The 24,489-nt window shown below is 41.9% G+C and overlaps 2 protein-coding genes across 2 annotated transcripts; both read right to left on the bottom strand.

The window, feature by feature from the left end:
• Nucleotides 1–612: 612 nt before the first annotated feature.
• On the bottom strand, nucleotides 613–15,043 carry LOC119902209 (segment polarity protein dishevelled homolog DVL-3-like). The gene is made up of 15 exons (XM_038718233.1): nucleotides 14,467–15,043; nucleotides 12,502–12,571; nucleotides 10,351–10,466; nucleotides 9,529–9,641; nucleotides 8,718–8,853; nucleotides 7,892–7,982; nucleotides 7,680–7,749; nucleotides 7,295–7,434; nucleotides 6,582–6,658; nucleotides 6,354–6,421; nucleotides 6,063–6,212; nucleotides 4,091–4,222; nucleotides 3,402–3,569; nucleotides 3,058–3,261; nucleotides 613–1,854 (listed from the first exon to the last, which is right to left on the bottom strand). The coding sequence occupies exons 1-15, from the start codon at nucleotides 14,625–14,627 to the stop codon at nucleotides 1,496–1,498; spliced, it is 2,055 nt and encodes a 684-aa protein (XP_038574161.1). The 5' UTR covers nucleotides 14,628–15,043; the 3' UTR covers nucleotides 613–1,495.
• Nucleotides 15,044–16,501: 1,458 nt separating this feature from the next.
• On the bottom strand, nucleotides 16,502–23,948 carry copb2 (COPI coat complex subunit beta 2). Its single transcript, XM_038718240.1, has 22 exons — nucleotides 23,799–23,948; nucleotides 23,183–23,320; nucleotides 22,985–23,071; nucleotides 22,512–22,638; nucleotides 22,221–22,369; nucleotides 21,685–21,831; nucleotides 21,377–21,476; nucleotides 21,116–21,258; nucleotides 20,793–20,992; nucleotides 20,512–20,622; nucleotides 20,319–20,407; nucleotides 20,117–20,223; nucleotides 19,722–19,865; nucleotides 19,394–19,524; nucleotides 18,970–19,177; nucleotides 18,657–18,767; nucleotides 18,309–18,523; nucleotides 18,044–18,182; nucleotides 17,673–17,810; nucleotides 17,500–17,577; nucleotides 17,199–17,318; nucleotides 16,502–16,979 (listed from the first exon to the last, which is right to left on the bottom strand). The coding sequence occupies exons 1-22, from the start codon at nucleotides 23,799–23,801 to the stop codon at nucleotides 16,884–16,886; spliced, it is 2,781 nt and encodes a 926-aa protein (XP_038574168.1). The 5' UTR covers nucleotides 23,802–23,948; the 3' UTR covers nucleotides 16,502–16,883.
• Nucleotides 23,949–24,489: the final 541 nt, after the last annotated feature.

Below are 24,489 nucleotides of genomic sequence, written 5' to 3' on the forward strand. Positions count from 1 at the left end.
GCCTTATTGTGATAAGCTACTGGTCAATTATTTTTCATGGTATATAATGGAATTTAATTATTGGTTATGTTTCTGATAACTATATATATCCTTCTTAACGGACTTGGGACCATTTTGGCATACATCCAACTTGCTTGATTAATTGTCTTTGAGTAATGCCATAAGTTGTCTTTGTAGCTCCACAGGAGGATAGCTCTGCTCTCCAACTCACACCATCAGTAAATGAGAGCAAGAGAACTTATTTCCCTGAGGAAAGATAGGAATGTTTGTACTTTAAAATTATGTGGGTGGTCTTATTTTATTTTCTGTCCTGCGGACTCCATCTGACTCTTTTTTTGGTCCAAGTTGACTCAAATCGCCTCTCTACAGGAGTTTTCCTCCCTCTAACCACAGGGAACATTTTGCATAGGGTCATACAGTTCCGAGGCTAATCTAAATGTACACAGGCAGAGCTCTTGCGCGCGCGCACACCCACCCACCTGTGCCTAACCTTCGCATTCCTGGTCATGGAATCCATTCCCTTTAAATGCAAATATGACCTCAGGTACCATGGACATTTCTGCTTCACAAACATATGCACATCCACTCAAATAAAAACATAACACAAAGCAGCAGAGTTAAGTCATAAAACTATATTTATAAATAAAAAGACGTTTTTTTCCTTGATAAAAGAGTAGTGTGAAAGATATGGTAAGAAATGTTTTTTTCCACTATACATTATCACAACAGAGTCTGCAAATGCGGTTGTGTAGTGTAAAATTGACTCTTGAAGGTTTATGCTCATGTTTAGCGTTGAAAAATCGTTGTGACCAACTACGTATATATAATAAAACAAATGCATTCTTACAGTAAGAAGGACTGCGATTCTCTTGCACTACATACACATTTCCATTTCCTTCTTTCTTAAGTCAAGCAAACATTTAAAAAGTCTGGATATGGTTAACAGTTAGTGTTCATTTCAGCTTTTAGGGTTTATTCTTTTTTCTTGTTAGAGGTCAGGGAACTGAAAGAACAGAAGGAGGGAAGAGGCTTCTTTCTCTCAGTTTGACGTGAACGGGAGGGGGAGTTTGTTAGATAAGGAAGGCAGAGAGGAGGGAAGAGTGAAGAGAAGAACAAATGAAAAACACCCAAGTAGAAAAGCGCTGAGTCATCGTCCCCAGCTGTCCGTTTCCTCTGCCTCCCTCCCACTCTTGCTCTTTTGTCCTTACGCAAACCCTTCCCCACCGAGGAGCGGAAACTGAGAGAGGCGCTTTGGTTCCATCTTGAGCGAGGGGGTTTCTTCACTGAAGAAAGTATGGCCACTACTACTAGGAAGAAAAGCACAAGAGAGGAGGAACATTTTCTCTCAGCATACACAACAAGGTTGGTTCCATTTCGGCATTCCAGCTTTTGCAATCTTCCCTCCCTCCTGTCCTGTCATGCTGTCCTTCTCAGCATTACAGTGACGCGAAAAAGCCCAATCTGCTACTTTGTTTGCCGGCCTACGAAATCTGCGTTACATTACATCAACAAAGAACTCCCCAGCGTTGCCCACCGCCATGCGCAGAGACTGGCGCGAGGCAGTGAGCTCCGGGGGCACAGAGACGAGCTCTCTGCCTGGAGGGGCGCCAGGGGCAGCTGTAGACAGATGTGGGGGCTGGGGGGGCAGGCCAGGGGGGCCATAGACAAGGCCAGGACCATAGGCTATTGAGTGGGAATTGGCACTGCGGTGGCTGACAGAGCTACGGATGCTTCGCTCGCTAGGGGGAGCCACCGAGCGCTCGCTTGGAGCTCGGTGGCTCCTGATCTCCGTTTCGCTGCCACTGCCGCCAGACTTCCGACCCTCATTCTTACTGCAGTTAGAACCACTGCTTCCTGTAGACAAGAGTAAAAGAGACAATCATTAATATCCAAGTGTAATATCTTAATCTAAGTAGTGACCTATATGAGCCACTCACTCCCATCTGGGTGCCAGTGAACTGACGCAGGCAGCACTGACCCAGTTTGTGGGAGACTCTCAGGAGAGCTGCATGACTAATGCAGACATGGTCACGGAGCATTCAATGCATTTTGCAGGCCAAACAGCTCAGCCATTACTGAAGGCAATTGCATGTTTTCATTTTATTACCACAAACAGCCCGCATGCTTTTGAGGCAAGTTCTTCAGTCTGATGAATTTAAAAACCTTCACAGCTCCTATGGTTAAAAGGAACACTGTGACATTTTTAGAAGCACGCTTGTTGCCATCAAACCCACAGATAGATGAAAAGTTACATTTTGTCTCTCTGCGCCTTTTAGATAGATAGACCTGAGACTAGCTTAGCACCAACTCTGGAGGCCAGGGGGAGCTTCCATAAAACTCATGTTGTATCTTATAACCTGGTAAAATCTTCAGTACATTCAATGGTGGTTTGCAACCACAAAATGAAGACAGGATGTCTGAGATGTTTTGTGCAGTCAGTGGGCCCAGCTGTTGTTGGCAAGTAAATATCCCCATTGCGTAAGCAAACTGCTCCTAAAACCACAATGTCTGGTTTTCTATTTCTACACGTTAAATACACAAAATAAAACTTGTAAATAACGCAGCTTTGGAGAAATATTTTTCACTCTTGACAGAGCTAAACTGTATTCCTTTAAATCCCTCTATGTAAAGTGACACTGCAGCGCAAATCTGTAGGCTTGACAGACAGAGATTTGGGCTTATAGTTTGCTGCTTCACAAGAAATGCTGTTGTAGCTAGCATTCACTCATGTCAGTTACAATGACATTACAGTGATTGCAACGTAGTGTGCAACATAGTGTTTGCAGCATACAGATGAATAAAGAAGAAAAGCAATCTGCAGCCATTGAAGAAGTTTCTACTGACATTTTGATTATTATCAATTCAAGTTCACTGCTGCTTTGTTAAGGGACAAACAACAAACTCTACACAGACAGGGGTTGAATTGTAATAAAAGATAATAAGATAACATTTTGGATGGAGTATTACAATATTAACATGGCACCCAGCCAATTGTTCTTCAGTACGTGTTGAATATAGTGGTGATGATCACATACAGTATGTTTTTACTGCACTCACCACTGTGCTGGCTTCCTGCACTGCCGGCGCCTGGTCCACCATGGAAGGGCTGTGGCAGTTCGTATGGGTGTGGAATGGGGAACTGGTAGGGCAGGGTCATGGGCCAGGGGGCTGCCCCGGGATGGGGCAGAGGAGGGAGAGTGTCTTGATCTGAGGCACCACCACTGGACCCATCATGGTCATGGAGAGACAGGTGGGTCATGTCTGAGTGTGAGGAGATATGGGGAAAAAAAGAGATTTAGACTTCTACAGTAACACCTCAACCACGACACTTTGTCTGCAACACTTGCTTTGTCTGCTAACACTCAATGCCGATCGCAGCTAACCAAAGAGCTGCCACTTACTGCCACAGAGGTCTCCAAAGATATAGTAACACTGTTCGGAGAAGGTGATCTTGTTGACGGTGTGTCGGATGTAGCCGGCCTTCAGCAGGTTGCTGGCGTATTTACGGGCTTCTCTGCGATCTGAGAACCCTTCCACATGATGGAAGAGCCAGTCCACCACATCAGAACCTGAGGACGCAAAGACACACACATTTCAGGTACTGGACATGTTGTGAATTTTACAGTTTCAGTAACTATTTCATGATATACCATAATATAGAAGGCAGGGATTTAAATAATGAATATTTATGCAATAAATGAATATTTATCTGTCCAAAGCTGATTTTAATGTTTAGAGAACCGTTTTTTTCAGCAACAAACCCAAATTAAATTTTATTAGATGGAACAAAGTTGCACACTACTGCTACACTACTGCTATGATGTGCAACTTGGAGCAATAAAGGAAAGCTATATTAATGGATTACTGGGATGATTTTTATTCATTTCTCACAATGAAAATTGGAAACGAAGTTGTTCGATTTAACCAAATAACATTTTGAATTGAGGCTTTAAGGCATCACTTCAGCCACATCACTGAAGCACTGAGCGCAGTCTCCAAACTGAACTGAGCAAATGAAGAGTAAAGACAGATGTGCATACTGATGAAGAAAATAAATGCTGGGCTGTGCCCGCTGCTTTGACAGACATACCAATAAAAGCGTTAGCGATGGTTATCTTGAGCCACATTCTGTCCCGCACCTCTAGACCCGACTCTGGGCAGGCCATGGCCTTCGCGACTGTTGCCATCTCGCTGTGGATGGAGAGGTGGAAGTCATCAAATCCTGGGAAAGATCAGAGGACATGTTACCGCAGGGGCTCATGTCAAGAGTTGATTGTTTGGGTATGATCGGTCTCAAATCTGTTTAGAGATTTTTTACATTTAACACCACTGAACCTGTTTTAAGGACAAAGCCATTATATTAATCTCACACAAATATCAACCTACAAATTTAATTAAAGCACAGCTGAGTGCCGATACCGTATCTACACAACCCTAAAACTGTTGGTCTGTTTTGGAATTTGCCTCAAATAACAGTTGGTTTCCTGTGGTCTGGACTGTAACTGACCCTGTTCGGTCTTGATCATGAATCAGACTGTATTAGGCTGGGTCTTTGTTCGAATTGGACTACAACTAAGATGGTCTTGACAAAACCCCAACAAAAGCTTGTTCATGATGAATTAAATGTCCTCCCTAGAACACTATTTATTTCATTACATTCCAAGATAAGATGTTTTCATAATGTGATGTAATTCACACTTTGGTGTTTACACTTCCCCTCAACATCTTTAATTTACCTCCAGTTCAGTCAGTGATTTATTTAGTTTCCTGGAAGGCATTGTGACCAATCATCCTCAGAAAAACAGATGTGAACAGCTTCTTCTGGGAGTATTGTCCATGTGACAGTTTGATATTCTGAAGATATTTAGTTTTCAGTTTTCAATAACTTGTTAACAAGCATAAGTAAATGAATGAATACATCTATAAATCCCCGAACAGGACAATTTAAAGCATATTTAGTATACGAGTTTAAATGCTTTCAGCATTCACAAACACACCAACCTCACAGGTTGAAAATACCCATGTACACTTCCCTTTGTTGTGCTAGCTGTTGTCCATGACAGACCTCTCCCTGTGTGATTGTTCAACACTAGTACTACACAGTGAGTGTAGAAAGAAGTCCTTGCCCTGATTTTAAGACACCAACTGAACTGTTATTTTAGATGGCAGACATTTTTTCATTCCTTTTAAAAGTCACTGTAGGTGCACTTGAAATAACTCCGCAACTATACAGTTGGCCTAGGCTTTTAAAGCATGTGATCAGGACGGTTTATGGTCTGTCTGAAAGGGAAAATCTATATAATCTGTATTATATCAAGTTTGTTAAGGAACTGTGTTGAGAGGGGAAAGATTCTTCTTCAGAAAGAGAGACAGTGTCCTTCCAAAGATTACAGGGAAGATGAAAGCTGCGAGTTATGGCTTAGTTTTGACAAGAGTTATTGAGCAGATGGAAGCGGTGAGTCTGAACACAGTAAAAGCTGGAACAGAGAGTAGTCGCAGGAATGTAGTGGAGAGGGCAGGGCCACACTTAGCACCAAGATTTACTAACAACGTCTGAAGAAGATACAGATATTCCTGCATTTTGGAGGTTGGAGGATGAGGGCTTCAAAATGAGAGCTGAGTGTTCAAGAAAGTGAAATCCTCAAACATCAACAATCCTGGAAAATGTGAAGCCTCATAATAATTGTGTGAACAGTCAAATGTATCTATTAAGTGCTGTAATAAGTCTGTAACCACGAAGACACAGAAAACATAGTAAACAAAAACAAAACAAACAAAAAATCTGTGTAGGGAGTGGAGGAAAGTGAAAAGTGAATGGAGAACTGTGACTAAAAGTGTAAGTTAAAAATGTCTGTTTTTGTCAAGGGAGTCTGGTTGCTTTGAACAGAGTGATACAACGGCTGTTTCTGGTTAAACAGAGATGATCTTACTCTTTAAAAAAAGGTCTCTCTCTGTAAAATGAAAATAGGGTCCAGCTTGAAAAAAAACAAAAAAAAACAGAGTTCCTCCTGAAGGTCTGGTGAAAGTTTTTGAATAAAAGTGCCTTGACGGGGGTGACTCACGTTCAGTCTCAGGGATAGAGCTGCTGATGGAGGAGCTGGTGGAGGTGACGGTGCTCATTGAAGGGCTCATGCCATATGCAGGGTATACCCCAGTCATAGCCGCCGTGTGGGAAACCCACGCCCCTGGGTCAATGGGCCGGATTGGCTCACCTGTTGTATTAAATGTACGATATGCAGTTAGGGCTGGTGATCTTATTCAAGCCAGAGAAATGATTATCAAAACTGATGGCTCTGCATGTATTTCCAGTTATTTATTCTACTGAAATGAAAAGCTAAAAAAGGAATACTCACTCCTGGGTAGAGCGAAGCAGCTCCGAGGGTTTGGGTCCCAGCACTTGGCCACAGTCAGAGTAATGGGGCTAATAATAAACACATACAAAAGGAATATTCTCATCTTCAACTTTACTACAGTTTAGCTATGTCCTTGTTTTGCACCTGTGTTTTATGGAAGAATATTTATATTTATTGCTGTTGAAGAATATGCTTGTATATATTAATATTTGCCAGTTTGCTGCTTACCCTGGTTTGTGCACTATGTCCCTTAGTACTCGAACTGCATCGTCATTGCTCATGTTCTCAAAGTTTATGTCGTTGACCTAAAGGGATAAAAAAAGAAACAAAAGCAAATCATAAACATATTTGTAGAAAAAAAATTACGACACTGAAGAATGGACCGAACCCTAAATTGCTATATATGGTGGTATAAAACTTTCACATAGTTAAAGCTATTCCAATACATCCCACTACACAAACCCACTGGTGGGACCGGCAGTGTTCAACACGGCGTATCATGTTAAAATTGGGAAGTGGGTTTTCAACAAATAATGAAAACGGAAAATGATCATTAGAGCCAAACACAGCTGACAGACACATCTTGCCATACAACATGACAATTAAACAGTATATTATCATGTGATTGAGTTTACATGTGGGAATGAGAAGAATGGGAAAAGAGGAATAGATTGCTAAATCTTAAAACACTGTAATGATATACTGCCACGGGCATTAACTGTGATGTTATCCAAGTGATGTCATATTTTTATGCTTTACACAGCCATCTGAATAAAAAACACAATTTGTCTCACATTACTGAGTACTTTCACTTCACTGCAGGCGCTGGAGCTAAACACAAACTCAAGTCTCAGGTATGCACTCTTAGTCTCTCTCTTTTGTCTTACACACACACACACACACACACACACACACACACACACACACACACACACACACACCTGCAACAGCATGTCCCCAGGCTCTATGCGTCCATCTGCAGCCACAGCTCCTCCCTTCATGATGGAGCCGATGTAGATTCCTCCATCTCCCCTCTCATTACTCTGACCCACAATGCTGATGCCCAAGAAGTTGTACTTCTCTGTGAAGGGGAGAGGAACAGATGACGTGTATTCATGAGTGACGTGAAGCAGCAGTGAATTAAGTAAAGAGAGAAATGTTTATCACAACCTGCATCAATATGCAACTAATTATAGTTACATTTGCTGCGTGAAAGGATTTTTTAAACTTAGGCTCAGAGTGTGACAAAAAAAACGAAGCAGACTATAAATCCCAACACATCTAACTGCATTCTGTGAGCAGCTTCCTCATGTCCAAGGCACTTACCCATGTTGAGAGTGACAGTGATGATGTTCAGAGACATGGTGGAGTCTGTGATGCTGCTGAACGACGACGACTGGAGGAAGAATGATGAAAATAGGGAAGAAAGACAAGAGATACGAGAAGGTAATCGAGAGTCACATACTGGAACAAAATTTTAATAGAGAAGTCTGGGTCTGATTTACAGTCCTGTATGTCCAAAGTGTATGTGGTCTCACCCTGTCCATATTGGAGGCCTTGGGTTTCCGTCGACGACGCCGGTGTCGTCTCATTAGACGTGAGGAGCTCTGCTCAGTAGAGCTGCTGAATCTGAATACGACAAAAGCCTTATATTTAAACCTTATATTTTCACACTATACACACACACACACACTCGACTGTAATATATGAGCTTATAACCAAATATTTATTCCTACACAATTACTTAGCAAAATAAGTTATACCATACAAATTAATTCGTCATCAGAAAAAACATACCTGAATTCAGTTTAAAAACCATGACAGATCATGATGTGAATCAACATATTTTTCCCATGTAACTTGTCTAAAATTAAAACCCTACTGTTACCTACATAATAAGAAGCCCATTTTAACACTGTTTTCACAATAGAAGTGATGCCTGCAATGAGTCAGGACGAGCTTTAACTGTTTCTAAAACAGAATTCAACTCACTTCATTTTGAAGATATGACCTAACAAATCAACAGTTAAAAAAAATATCCCGAAATTTTGTTGAGGCTTCTTCCTGTGGTGGATAGAAACTCATATATGGATTAAGCTTTTATACAGATCTATTAGGAGTTGCAACAACAGGAAAAAACACTGGGGAGATGCCTGAAGACTGAGAACAGTAGAGTCTCTAAAGTGGGCTGCAGATATTTGTACGACTCCTGGAGGTAACCATAAAAACCACCAGACAACTAGATTATGCTCATCTCTGGAGAAAAAAGTTTAGTTCCAGATGCATTACTCATTCAAAATGCCTGCTCTCAGTGGGAACTGCACTTATGAACAACAAGCCGAACAGCTACACAGAACATCTGACCTGCTGGTTGCGTCATCATCCTCTGAATCAAAGCAAGAAGTAGACTCCAGCTCGCTGCTCATGAAGGACGAGCAGCTGTCGTACTCGGGGCCCCCGCGTCCCACAGCACGCGATGAGTAGCCGTTCTGCCTTCCACCTGCAGTGGGACAGCATTACAATCAGGATCACACATGCACACAAGAGCCACGTGGAAATATAGAGGTTTCGTTAACAAAAATGTAAACGCTCAGAAAAAGACTACTACAATATATCTCATTTATGGTCATTCTGTCAGAAGTCAGGCTCTTCTCTTCTAACATTGTCACAGTTTTCAAAAACAACTTTCTTCAAACCATGCTTGTTCCTTTTGGATCGTTATGGAATGAATACATGGAAGTTAACGATCTTCACATTGTAGCAACACTTTTTAAGCCCACAATCACTGTAGTATATTCATAAATATCCACACATCTTCACGACCCCAGAGCTCCAACATTTTATTCTTTTTCAGCTTTTCGGCAACATCCTCCTGTGGTTACTCAAACCACAGGTATCTAGCCTCTGCACAACCCTCACATGCTTACAGTTCATAGGATCCGTGAGAGCAGCAAGCTGGAGTCGTGCACCTTTAATGCCACTGTGTATATACCACAGGTTCAGCTTTTCATTTGTGTCAGTTTGGGCGGCTCATTGTGGCAAGGCGAACATCGACATGAATGGAAAACACTTTTTACCCACTATATAAATGACACTGGTGAGCTGGGAAAATTACAGAAATAAAATTGATACACAGTCATCAACGAAAGCACTACGTAGCAAACATCTTTCTGACCGTGGTCGTTAGCGTGTTTCCGTCGCGGCCGCTCCCTCTCTCTCCTTTGCGACACCATGGAGCCGGTCTCTGTGTCATTGTCCAAACTGTCCCGACCACTGGCTGCTTTCCCACTTCAGAGAGAGACGGTGTACAGGAGTTTGCATTAAAAAGACAATATATTCAGATACAATTACACTGCATCATTACCCAGGCAGTTAAGTTCATTTAATAGCCACTAAAACAAATGTTCATAATAAATGCTTCTTGTTATAATCACATTACAAACTGTGTTGAGTATAAAGTCTTCTCTGGCTCAGTGTAGCTGAGGTTTCACTAGTTTAATATCTGGTAGGAACTGCAATTGTGTTGGTTGACTTTGGCATTTCTATTACTATTCTATCTTCTTCACTTCACTTCTTTGCAGATGAACCAGATGGCACTTACAAATGTGAAAACTAAGCAATGACTATAGTAACTATCTTTAAAGAAATATTTTAAAGAACTAAAAATATAGAAATTGGGAGTATTGAAATTAGTGCTCTAAATGACTATTCCAAGAATGAAGATAATCTAATGATCCATGGGTAAATTAAAAAAGGTAAATTTTGTTTCCTCCTGGGCAGTCACAAGGTGACTTTCCATCCATTTAGCGGTTTTCTCTGTTACTGTGGTTATTGGGAAACACAGAAGGACTCATTCAAGACACAAGCACAGAGCCAAACACAAATACGCATGGCATCTCTCTCTTTCACACACACCCATAGTCACGCATTACACACAAACTTCCCTTCGGCACACTAAAAGAAATACGCCACAAAGTCTTTCCGGGAATATACTGACTGATAAGAAGGTGGTCTTGAGTCTCCGATGCCCCCGGTCCTCTCCAAAGGGGGTGCAGCCTCCAAACTATCTGCCACTGAGCCTGCATCTGTGTGGGCCCCGTCTCCAGAGACCAACTATCAACAGACAGAGAATCGGGTCAGTGAGAGGGAGGAGACAAACACTTCAGAGGGAAGAATACAGTGAAAGACACTGAACAAGTGGGCAGCAGATCCACGTCAGAGCACTACTGTGTTTATACTACACCACACTGAAGGGCTGGAAGGTACATCCTGTTTTACTGCCTCTGTATAAAGGCTTGGTAGCATTTAGGGACTGTTAGGGACTACAATGGCAGATTAAATGTCAAAATCAACTAGTTTCTACTAATCTCCTTCTGATAGAGCAAAAATTCACAAAGTAGGTGTGGATTCAAAGGGTTGTGAAAGAAAGAGCACGTGAAAAGACTTGTCTATCGGGCAGTGTTGCCTAAGTTACCCAAGTGTGATCCAATGGACCATGACTGTGTTTTCAGGGGGAATTATGGACTGGTGAATTGTAACCTTAGAAAATTAGGCTGTTTACATTTCCATCTGGGGGGGTTTCCCCTTGTACTTTCAGCACATTCCAGTCAACATTACTCCCGCTCACTCAAGATGTTTTTATTTTTCTCCATTCTGCCATGGATCTTGAGTTTAGCAGCATCTTGGATGTTGTCCATATTAGAGATGAAGCATATACTTTTATGATATGCATGCAAAAACAAGTTTAAAGGCTAACATGAGATCAGCGTGAAACCATCACCACTATAAGCAGTCCACGGCTGGTTAAGAAGCTAAATTGTGCTTGATGTTTAGGTCATCGCATGACTATTTATGATTATAATTCAGCACCTTTTCAACAAGTATACCGTATCTGTTGTTTAACAGAATAGAAACAGCTGTTTGAACTAGAGTCCAGTGGGCAGACCCTGGTTCAACTACATTTTCTATTAATTTAGTTTTACAGGGCGGCTACTTTGGCGTGCAGAAAGGGGAGAAGTATATTTACAGCATGTGCACTAAGATAAAATAATAAATAATATGATATATAGATAGATAGTCAGCTGACAATGGAGTACAACAAGCCAGATTGAGGGTGCTGGTCTGTTGTGATGATGGGATCTGATGTGATGATAGCGAGCCAGGCCCTCGGACCCCAGAGAACAATATATCAGGTCATTGAAAAACAACAGATGAACGGTGGAGACAAACATATGGACATACTGTAACAGCGATAACATTTCATTGTACATGGAACATTTAAACAACAACCCCCCCCCGGGAGACATAACAAACATTCTCTCTCTCACACACACACACTTAGCTTTGAACCATGGCCGATCAAACCTTCACATAGTCTAATTAAAATGACCACAACACAGAGACACATCAGACCAAGCACGCTGGATTACACGCACGCGCACACCCAGTGATAACGCTGTGTTGATGAATCTCAAAAAAAAAGAAGAAGCTATAATTATAACCACACTGTGCTAAATTAACCAAATGCATCAGCCTTTTGCATCAAGACACAAAATGCTCTTTCTCTCAACTTTATTCTGCCCATCCTGTGAGATTCAATCTTCTTGTTACATGACATGCAGTGAGGTTCTTTGTTATGGGGTATTTTCCTCCTATCCTGTGATTTCACTTGCTCTTAACCTAATTTCGATGTGGAGAAGAGAGGAAGGGAGACTGTGAATCAGCACCAGATGTCTCTTGTGTTGTGGACACGGGAGAATAATTGCTCAGAGCCTCTAATTGAGATATTACATGTAAGTATACAAGATGTATGTGTTGTGTGTGGTGGCACATGTAAGGACATGAAAATACCACTGCAGCTTATTATCTTAAAAAGTGCTTAAAATCAAAAGAGCATAGAAAAAGGAGCAGGGCGTTTGCATGCGTCTGCTGCTCCTAGGATCATTATGTGATAATGATATTATCACGCAGATGCACAGGACCTCTCCCTAGAGACGGACTATGGTCGTAGTCACTGGTCAACAGATGGGAATCATTGTTATACATGCACGCACCCAGATGCCACACAGCCACTTAACTACACAAATATAGTGAACACAGACAAACATACAACATCAGAAAATTACTCCAGGATGTATTTTAAACTTACCCATGACACCACACGTCCATTAAAACAGGGCAGCTTAGCATTGTCGTCAGATATTTCCTCCTTTACCACCCTGTAAAGAGAACAAAGCTCTGTTTCAGTAAACCTTTAACAACCCAAAAGCACTCTCAGGGCAATAAAACACAGAGCTGCATTTAGACGCAATGGAGGTGGGTAATACTTCCATCAGCCAGGACAGACAATGACAACTGGGACAACCAATGCTGATTTAAAAGTGCACTTACTTATCTATTATTACACACTAGCAGCCAGCCAGAGATATATAATACTGCCTACAGAAAATGTCAGTGCAGATTATATGTGTAATGACAGCAGGTCAGCAATACAAATTTATTCGCTAAATCTTTCTGCAAAGATAAAACTGATGCTATGGAAATACAATATCAGCACTAACTAGATGGTAATATATCACCAAGGTTAGGAAACAACATATTTAAGGAACCCAAAAAAGGATAAGAACAACATTTCTGCATGCTACAGTGCATTTACAATCTAACTGAATGTAGATTAGGAACATTTGGCATAACATGCATGATGTTACAGATTAGCACTGTTAAACTAAACCCCAGAATATTAGCGGTGACTGCTAACATCAATGCATGTCAGAGGCTACCAGCACATACGTGGAAAATCAGTCAAAAAAGGGCCCGATTAAAATACATTTGTTCAGGCATAATTTACAAGAAATCCTAAGAGCCTGTCTATACTTAAAAGGCTGCTAAAATGAAAGCTCTTGGCCCTAAAATTAACAACAGGCATGTAAAAAAAATCCTGTTTAAACCAAGTTCTTTTTAACCAATTCAAACCTTTTCAGTCAATCAATCTTCAACAGACTGAACGCTTGCAAGAATCAGATATCAGAGGGCACCTCAACTGCACCTTGTCACACAGTCCAGAAGACAAATCAGGAATGCATTTAGCAAGTGTCTCAGAGTACTGGCGATGACTAGATTAGCCATGTCTTTCAAAGAAGAAGGAATTGTGCAATAGTGTCAGTGAGACTAGATTTGGCCACTGGTCTCTGTTCCAGTCTGACAAATTGTTCAATCTATACCACAGCTTGGTGAAGGTTTATTTAAAGAATACACCTTCCTTCTTTACAACATGAATCTTTATGTGTCCCTTCAAGACATTTCTTTCCCACTTGCAAATGTTTAGAACTTGTTGCCCCACCCTAGTTTGAGTTTAGCCAAAAATAACTTTGGAAACCTGGCTGAAATGTGTTTTTTTAAGTAACTTAGATTTTCTCTTTATTTTACTCTGCGGAGGAAACTGTCTGGAGGACCATAAAACGTCTACTTTTCCTGCTATGTTTTAACACAAAAGGACATGCTCATAAAGCTGCCAGAGTGATGAACAGGGCATTCCTGTGTTCAACTCTACATTCCTCGGGCTAATAGACAACAACAGCAGGGGCCTGCAGGACTCGGACTAACTGAAGCTGGTCCTTTAGATTCTGACATTAGCATGTTAGCAGAAAGGTACCATACATTAGCAATTAGTAATGTCAGTAACTGGTTATTAAAAGTGTTGTCAACTACCACTGTTCCCACTTTATCTAAAAAAAACAAAAACAAACAAAAAAACCCCCTTCAAATGTCATTGAGGACTTTCGCTAGCGTCCGTGAAACCGACAAATACCAAACTTGGTCAGACAAAGTCAACGCAGAAGACGCATAGGCTAGCCACACAAGCAATGTAAACAAACGGGGTCGGGACGCTAAACAGACCTGCTAGCGCTGCGAGCTCGTCGCTAGCAGCTAACAAAGGAATGCAATGCAAGCAGCTAGCTAATGATCGACAGCCAGGTAACGATAAAACGGATGACAAGCCAGCTGGCTGAGGTAACAACTAAGTTCACGTTAATCTAGCAGCACAAACATGGAGAAAACCCAGGAGTGTACACGCCGAGCCCATGTTAAACACAATAAACCCTTTAACAGTTACCCGAAGTCATCGTCCATAGATTTGAAGAAGAATTTGTAATTTGGTTTCTTGAGGACATTTTTGAAGTCTGCCAGAGTGACTTTGTCCGCCGGGACCGACAGTTTCACCAGATATGGTGTCTCCTGGTCGTCGAGGTGGTAGATAATTTTGGTCTCCCCCATCTCGGACTGCGGCTAAGGCGAGGCAGGCAGGGTGCATCAAGCCGAGGGCCTGGCAGGCTCCCTCTCGGGCCCCGACTCCCCGTGGCGATGGCGGCGGCTGTGCCGTGGTCCTCCCGGCTCTCCCTGGCTGACCGACACGCTGCGTAGTCCTGGTTCTCTCTTTTCTACGCCAGCTCGCTAACGCTGCGCCTGTCTTTCTATCCACACAAATCACCTTGTTCCTCCACAAAGCGCCCCAACACCGTCCGAAGACAGAATCGCGTTACCAAACTTCCAATATCCCGCTGAAGGCTTACAAATAACCGAAAAGAAGGGAAGATACACAATCTCTGAAGGGTCGGTTTTCTTTTCTCGCTAGCTGCCAAGCTCGGTACTTTGTTGCACACGAAACTGCACAAAATCGTCCAAGCCTGTCTCGGAGGGGCGCCATCCACAGGAGAGGAGGAGAGCGACAGCTTTCCTGCTGCAGTGCCTGAGTAAACAGAGGCGGTCACACAGGCATTAGGCCCCTGCAACCAGAGGGGCCGCCCACATCAGGGACAGAAAATTATATGATGTGGGTATTAATGGCTCAGGGATTTGCTCATTAGAAAATAGAAATGTTGCCCTGGTGGTGATGTCTGAGAAAAAGTCATTAGGTTACAGGCAGGCTACAGCCTATTTCAGTATGCATTGGGAAAAATCAACGTGTTTATTCCTTGTAGGATTTGGTTTGGTGTGTCTTCAGTATTTTATCAATCTCAATACATAGATTTACTTATAATAATAGCACATTAGAAGTAACTGACAAGCAAAGCGTAAATGTCCTCCTGTATTTTAAGCAGTAATTAAACCAATAAACTTACAGCGAGTTGGTACACCCACATAGGTGGTTTAACTTAAATGATTTCCTAACTGGGAAAATTTATGTGAACGCCCCCTGAAGTCGGAACAACTGAGCTGTTGACATCATCTATGTAGAAACATGGAGGACAACATGGTTGATGGTTAGAAACGGTTGAAGAGATTTGCAACATACATTTGTACATTTGTATGTGTCATTTGTAATATGGTATTAGGTTGTATTGGCAGGTTTGCTGTCCATTTATAGCGACCTAGATTAATGAGGAAAGTTATTTATTAGCAAGGAATATTTTAGTAGTTTCAGGTAATGTAGTAGTGCAGTAGCAACTTTGGGACAAAAATCACTTTGTAATAGAAAGCTTCACCCTGTTCCAGCATACTTGGATAACAATTGACAATCTAACACATCTTTGTAGTAGCATCCATGTTTTTTTCACATTCCAACTTAAAACCACATGAACACACCGAAGTCGGAAGAACGACTTCACAACTCGGGAAATGGGACCATCCGAGGAGCACATGAATGCAGTTATTATGACCTCTTCTCAGATCTATGTAAGCATGAACAGACATCTCACTTACTTTTCTCTAGCATTTGTACTAGTATATGGATTTTGGTGTCCTCTTGTAATACCTCCTAGCTCCGCCCAACCTGAGCTGAGGTCTCTTCCGCCAAAGACATTGGTGTCTGATTGATTTTCCCCATTCGCAGGCACATCATTATTAGTAATTAAATCTGCATCGGTATACTTAAGCTTATTTTAATTTGCGCAATATCAATTACACAAGCTGACTATTTAATGGTTCACCCCCTTCTTGTGTTTTAAGCTGATGATACACGGAGCAACTTTTAGAGCAATCGTGCAGGGCAACATTTCCATCAATGGTAATGAGTAAAAATTACTACCGTAATCCCCTTCCCCCACCACTCCGCCACCTGCCCCGCTGCTATCCGTTCAAAACACTGCTCAAAAAGTTGCCCCGTGTATCATCAGCTTTAGAGACTAGTATGGAACACTCTCAAGCCAATGTGAATATGTACAGCAGCCGCAGTTTATTGGACTTAATGAACTTTCATTTGCCATTACAGACAATATAAAGCAAAGAGTAAATATAAGGTATCACTCGATGGACAGTTAGTGAAAGTTTCTCACACAATCAATGAATGGTGTACAAAATGGAGAGTCTGAAATAGACATTATCTGTCTACTTTTCTTCAGAGAATAAAACTTTACTGATATTATCATCATCATCATCATCATGTACTTTAACCCTGCCACTCCAGAAGTCGGACATGACAATATAATAATTTTACGTACAAATACAAAAAAATGGGTAAAGGGGGTTTGGTCTCTTTCTCTCTTTTAAATAAGCTCTGAAGAGTGCTGTGGAGCACAGTGATCAGGTGGGTCCTCAATCATCTAGAAAGTCATCGTCCAGGTTAACATCTGTAGTGTCGATGTCATCCAGCTCCATGTTGTCCAGGTCCACTTCCAGCTCGTCCAGAATCTACATAAAGACACGCACAAAGCAGAATTCGTTTTCACAAGAAGAATACAAAATGGCAGCTCATTTAAACAATTGATAAACAATATTTGATGGACTTAATTTATTCAGATTGAGTAACAGCAACCATATGATCAACAAGAATCTGATTGTATATTTTTTTCAAGGTGATAACAAGCACTATAATTAAAAGATATAGAAAGAAAAAAAGACAGGCCCAACCTTATCTTTTTGTGACTTTGAGAATTCAGGGATTTCCTCCTCTTCCTCCACTGCTGTAGGAGCAGCAGGTTGAGGCTGTGAAGCGGGAGCTGCTGACACTGACTCCTCACTATCCCGTGTCTGCCAAAAAAGTGAGTGAAATAAAGTTTGCATATTACTTAGCACTGGTTCTTTCCTTTTGTAAATTTGTTTTAGAGATTACAGAAGGTGCAGGTAAACAAAACATGTCATGTGTGACTAGCTGTAAATTATACTTAGATAAAGTTGGCTCAACAGAAAAAGTTGGATGCTGCAGACAAACCTTGGAGACAAGAGGAATGAAGGTTCCTTTGGGCTCATAACCCTGAGCCTCCTCAAGAATATTCCTGTCTTCATTAAGCTGAAAGATGTTGGGAGTTTGTTAAAAATACAGGAAAGGGGATTATTGTCTGAACACAACACAACTACCTTATTTTTCAAATTCATTCAACTCACCGTAACTAGAGGAAAATCTTTGGCAGGCCTAGTGGTGCCCAAGCAGGTCTCTCGGAGGTAATGCTCAGCAGCAAAGGCCTCTTTCAGTCCGGGGAACAGATTCTCATACTCTGTGGGGTCTGCTAGGGACTCAGCCGCCTGCAGTGAAAATTCAGTACAATGTGTCATGGTCGAGAAGAAATATTCAGATTCAACGACAACTGACAAAAAGCATACTTTCGGTACAAATCCCCCAGAGTTGTGGGAAGATTTTTCCCCACCTACATTGATGCTGATTGTTCTTTGTTAATCTTAGTCTTTATACAAATGCCTTGCTGTAGCAATATCGTTTCTAATTAACAACAATCCTATAATATAATAACAGAACTGACCTTCTGGTTGACCTTAGCCAGGTTTTCCCTCCACAATCTGACCACACGGGACACCTGACTGGGCAGGTAGGTGCGAGCCAGGAAGGCAGCTTCAGGTAATCTGTTTGTTCTGATCAGAAGCTCCAAACACTGATCCAGTCTGTGGAGAAAAGACAACATACAGAACAGTTACACAGGTCGCCCCATATTCTATTCAATCAATACATATCCATTCCCTAATTTTTCCACCAGTGTCACCACCTTTCAGTGTCATACTGGTACTCACTTCCCCTGCAGGAAGTACGTCATGAAGGCCACATTGTTCTTGCCATCCCTCTCTGCCCCTTCGGCCAGCTTCCCCACCATAGTGGCGTTACCGGAGGCTGTGGCAAGGAGGAGTAGGCCACCGTAATCCTGGGCGTGGTGCAGGCACTCCTGGGCCAAGCCGAATTGGCACTTACTGATAGCCAGCTCCGCTAACTGCTTCCATTTCTGCTCTGACTGCAGGGGTTAGAATATTAAAATATTAGAAATGTACCGTGAGCCTTTGTGAATTCTCTGGCAATGTTTGCGGAAGGAAATTAGTGTGATGTGGTATGGAGTTTGCCTCAAAGGCCGGCCAGCATGCTCTTACCTCTGCCTCCACAGCCAGCTGGTAGGCGATCTTCAACTCACCCAGCTGCAACCCCAGCTCAAACCTGTGTTCTGGGTCTGTGGACACAGCCAGGGCCTGCTGCTTGAAGCCCTGAAGAGACAAAGCCCATCAGCATGCTCCAAACACAAAATGCACATCCTTGATGACAGAGCAACTTGACGCAGTTTTAATCTTTTATCAAGTTGGGTACCAAAAAATACTACATTTTTTCTGCCTTTGAAGTCGAATTAAACTACCAAACTGCAATTGAATAAAACAAAGAAAGAAAGCAAGTCCTACTATATTGCCATACCTGTTTCTCCAGGAAATGAGCCACCCTGGTCCGCTGCTCTTTAGGAATTGTGGGTAGGACCTTGTCAGCCATTCCAAAGTCCCTCCTCATTACAGCAGTCTGGTACTCCAGGACAGAGACCAGCAGGGAGTAGCTGACAATGTTGAGCTCCTTGTCTCCCAGGTACAGACGGTCATCTTTTGGTATGTAACCCAGCAAGTACATGGTCCTGTAGGGAGACGGCAGTAAGTATACAGCATGCAGCATCCGTCACAGTAATCACAAACTTTTAAAGCTTAGCTGTGGTTTTTCTAGACTTTGTATGCTAGTGAATGCTTATAATAACAATAAGATTTCAAGTTGCTTGAAAGGTATACATAGTGCTCACAGTCTTAAATATACCATATACCCACTTAGATTCAAGCTAAACCATTGGTATTTGTACCTGTCCAGGTGAGCAATGGTGACGATCTCTCCTCCTACATAGTAGTTCAGTCTGTTCACAGAGCTGGTGTAGATGAAGCAGTCTCCTACCCAGAGTCCAGTCTTCACAATCTCCTGGATCTCTCCCTGGACCTGGACATAAAAAACAAGGACATAAAGGTGATATAAGTAAGGTAAAGTTTTAACATGAAGAAAACACTCCTCCGTTCGAAATATAAAGCATTAAGTTGAAGCTATGTTATGGAATAGCACTCTATGGGTGTGAACACAGTATTTTTAGCACACAAAAAATGCACAAGGGATGTCTATGCATCCACATTCACACCCACCTCGAAGGCATCTTCAATACCATCCTCTGTTACTCCTTCATTGTTCTCTTGAGAAGCAGCTACTTTCTCTGACATATAACGCAGAATGAAGAAGGACTCCTCTGTGGCAATGCAAACCAGTTCACCAGAGTCTGACCAGAAGATCTGGACAAATTATGAAAAAAGGGTAAAGGAGAGAATGAGACAAAAAAAAATTACTGGACAACAGCCTCTGTAAGGCCTTTAATAAATTATTTACATACAGACCGAAATATAGAAGCACTGCTTTGTAGCTACTTCATTACACACACTTAAATCCCAATGTGTAGAACCAAAGAATTTGGTAAACATTGCCAGAATCTACATTTATACCATACTGGGGCCAGGACCTAAAACAAAAATGAAGCCAATCTCACATGTTTGGGCTGGATCTCGATGCGGCGGATCAGCTCCGTGTTCTCCCAGTCGTAAAAAGCCAGGCCATTCACTGACCTCACCCCAAGCAAGAAACCTCCATAGATCCCTAGAGCGAAGAATAGGAATATATGCAGTGAGGAAGATAGTGGGAACTATCCACTTCCAAAATCACAAGTCTACAATACATCATGTTCACATTACCTTCGGCTCCAAAGTCAGGCTTAAAAGATTTCTTTTCTTTGAAATTTTTGAAGATTTTGACGAGACTGCTGCTTTCTCTGATGGCATATCTGTTAAAAACAACGAGTGTAGCAGTTAACTCTCTGGCACAGAGGTAGAAAGCAGGGACGTATCTCACTTACATTAAAACCTCTATTTCAAACAGCATACTTACTCAGATGAGTCATGTGCCCAGACAAATTCCTGCGCTGAGCCGAAGCTCTTGTTTCTCAAAGCCATTGCAGTATAGATGATATACTCTCCATCTCCACACACCACAACAAACCTGGTGCACACAGAAATGCACAAATGAGTGACACGAGATGTTACAGTAAATTTAACGTAATAGCACTACCAAAAACAAACATGTATTCTGCTCGTTTGTTTTTTTTTACTGTTTCTCAAAAAAAACTAAATCATCACCAGTCAAAGGGTCTGGCGTGAGCGTACACATACCTTCCATTAGGGTTGTGCTGGATGGTTTGGGGGTAAATCTCACAGCTGCCCATGTCTTTGACAGCCAACGGCAGTCTCTCTCCGTCCTTGATCTCAGCGTCACCCATGGCCTTCAGGTTGGCTTGCTGTACTTCACTGTGTTTAGCCCAGATGATTTTTCCATTGGAGTCCATGGACATGGCTGGCTCCTCCCGACCCACCTACACAGCAGCGGGAGACAGAGCAGAGACACATTTTAGTTTTGGGTAATGACACTTTTCATAGTGAGTGTTTCGAGTTTATGATTAAGACCTTTTTTAAGAACTACTTATTCTTTCGCTCACCTTTATAATAATGCTGCCTTCATCGTAGCCCAGCGCCACATTGTTGGAGCCCCTTAGGCCACACACACACCACACTCTCTCCATGCCATAGTTCAGAGTGCTCTCTAGTCGGTAAGTGCTTGAGTGCCAAATACGCACGGTACCTGCAGAGGGAGGGGACAACGTTGTGTAAAGCAATGTTCAATGAGGCCATGAGATGAGATGAGATGCATTCTGGGGTGTTTCTGTACAGGGGCGAAGATGAATGGGATTCCTGCTCACCATCCTCTGATCCAGTGATGATGATGGGCAGCTCTGGATGGAAGCTGACACAAGAGACGTTCTGGGCGTGGCCCTCCAGAGTCTGAACACAAGTCTTGTTCTACAGTACATAGAAGACGACAGTAGAAACATTTATATATATCGACACACAGCAAGAGGATGCTCACAGGAAGGACGCAGCAGACACATTCTTTTACAGCTATCAACTCTTTCAGTAAGCCATAATGTTTAACTTTTTATTGAACATAATGTAACAAAAGACTATCTTTTAGCATTCCCATGAAGATGTGAATGAACCATTTTCTAACCTGGTAGTCCCAAATCTTGACTTGGCGGTCATCAGCCCCAGAGATGAGGTAGGGCTTGTCCCCTCCGCTGTAGTAGTCAATGCAATTGACTCCTTTTTCGTGGCCCTCCAAAGTGAAATTGGGAGACGAAGAGCCTAGCTGCCAAACCTGAAACAACCCAGAAGACATAACAGAGAATCACAAAATGTACTTGTAACATTAACATTACCTCATTTAGCTGACGCTTTTTATCCAAAGTGACTTACACTTACAATTCCTACATTTGTAAGAGGTTGCATGCCTCTGGAGCAAGTAGGTGTTAAGTGTTTTGCTCAGGGACACATTGGTGGATGTGTCGCAGTTGGAATCAAACCTGGGTCTCTCACACCAAAGGCATGCTTCTTGCGCCATCCCCACCCCAATTTAAGAAATATTTGTGTGCCTAATCTATATTACAGAAGCTGCAGTAGGATCTGGGTGTCCCACAGCACTCACCCAATGAAAATATAAGATTAGCAGCAGCAAAGGTGAGAACAGTAACAGCCAGGGGTCTCTACCTTAATCGTCCTGTCCAGGGACGCACTGGCAAACTGGTTGTTATCCTTGGGGTTGATTACAATCTGCATGACATAGTGAGTGTGACCCTCAAACACCTGGCTGCACGACCACTTCTTCTCCCAGTCCCACAGTTTGATCAACATGTCATCTGCACAGAAAGAGAAATACATTCATACATGTGTGCACACAAAAATACACATGCATTTAAGGACATAACTGAACTGTGTGGTGAAGAAATTTTAAGAAACTAGTATGCTACCAATCAAGATATCGTGAGTTTACTAGCGTACCACTGCTGGTGAGGATGTAGGGCTGAGTTGGATGGACAGCGATGCAACGGATGTAGTCAGAGTGTGCCTCGAACATGTGGACCCGCTCCAAGGTGTTGTAGTTGAACACACGGATCTGCATGTCATCCTGCATGGGGAGAAAATATTTGAAGATTTTCTTACGACACAATTGATTCAGTAAAGAACAATATATATAAAATATCTAAAACATAACCTAATAAGCTGTTGGTATATGCTATTTCAGTCAAACACAATGAGAAAACTGTATAGCAATTCCTAGAATATTATATAATTATACAATATAAGTATTGATATGACACCACTTCTTACGATTTCACTGCACATACCCGCACAACACTTAAACCACACCGAGTTCATACCATCTTCATATTACTAGTTTGTAAAACGACTTGTGTTATGGATGACAGCTTTCAAGAGTCGTAGTGCCAGCATGAACAATGGATGCAACTCACCGCTCCAGTGATGACCCAGTTCTTCCTTGCCACAAACTTAGACGCTCTGACAGGGAGGTCACATACTTCAAAAGTCTTAACCAACGTCTGGAAGAAAGAACATTGCGGACTCAGTTAAGATTTACAGCATTAAATTAATTTTTTCCATATTGTGTAGTGCAACTTTGTATGGTAGCCCATAGTGATTTGTGATCATACTTGTGTTTCGTGGTTCCACACACAGACACTGCCGTTGTACAGACTGGCCAGCATCCATGGCTCAGTTGGGTGAAGGTCCACACTCTTCACTCGGTCTGACCTGGCTGTCAGCCTCCGCTTGATGTCCAGCCTCAGAGGCTGAAAAGACAAATTACATCAGAGTCTTTTCCACACATTACGCTATTCAAACTCTCAATATGAATGACAATACATGGGCATTTAATGATTGGGCAAAAAATCTGTAGCGTAAACGTAAAGACCCAGAATAGTAGGGCAGCTGTAGAAAAGGCAAAGTAACCGTTAGCATGCTAACATAGAGCCTAATACCTTTCAATGATTCCAATAATCTTAAACTTATGCACCTTATTATAATTAATAAGACAACTATCTCAAGACAACTGTAAGCACAAATAAAGCTTAAATACAGTCATGGTTAATTAAATTAATAGCAGTTAGCTACAAGCTCTCGTGCTAATTCAAGCTAGTTAGCCGCTAAGCTATCTACAAGACTGCATTATTATTTGACAGTTTCACTGTCCTTTTTAAGTAAACCACGAGAATTGGATGCTGTGTACGGAAACAAAACATGCTGGGAACAATTTTAAACGTCTCTTACCATGTTTTATCCCCGTGTTGTCGCAATAAGATCCGATAAATGTGTTGTGAACAATTGCAATCGGGGTCCGAGTGTTACGATTTCAGAGAACAGACTCGGAGCACTGGAGACTGACGTGGAAGTTCCTGAAACTCAATCTCGCGTGAGTTGGAAGTGGTGACGAATGCGAAGTCTGTCCGAATCTGCCACGGTGACAGGAAATCTGCTCAGTTTGTTGTTATCCATGGTTGTATAATGACAAGTTGAGATGCCATTACACCAAGATAACTAAATAGATCTATTTTGTCCTCGGTTGAAATTTACAGAGCAGTGACTACAACCTTAAACTCACCTCGAGATGATTATAGTAAACTGAAAATATTGTTGCGCTTGTTCAAATCATAGACTGTATATAAAAAGGTTCAAATTCATCATCACGAGATTGAATTAAATTCCTAGCGCAGCAATGTAGGCTTACCAACCTATCTTCTCATAATGAGAAGTTTTTGTTGTTAGCATATAATAAGTTGGTTTTTTAGAAATGAATAAAATGTAGCCTAACATAAAGACTATCTTGTCACAAGAAAAATGTTGCTGCAGCATTAGAAAAATTTGAAACTGAGCCGACACACAAAACCACTTTACAAAACATCAATCTACACTGCTAGTGAGTGAAGAGGGGTGGACATTATTTAATTACAAAGATTAAATT

The sequence above is a fragment of the Micropterus salmoides genome, unplaced genomic scaffold (genome assembly GCF_014851395.1).
Source record: "Micropterus salmoides isolate LMB-PRFRI ecotype aquatic unplaced genomic scaffold, ASM1485139v1 Ms_hic_scaffold_14, whole genome shotgun sequence".
Lineage (NCBI taxonomy): Eukaryota > Metazoa > Chordata > Actinopteri > Centrarchiformes > Centrarchidae > Micropterus > Micropterus salmoides.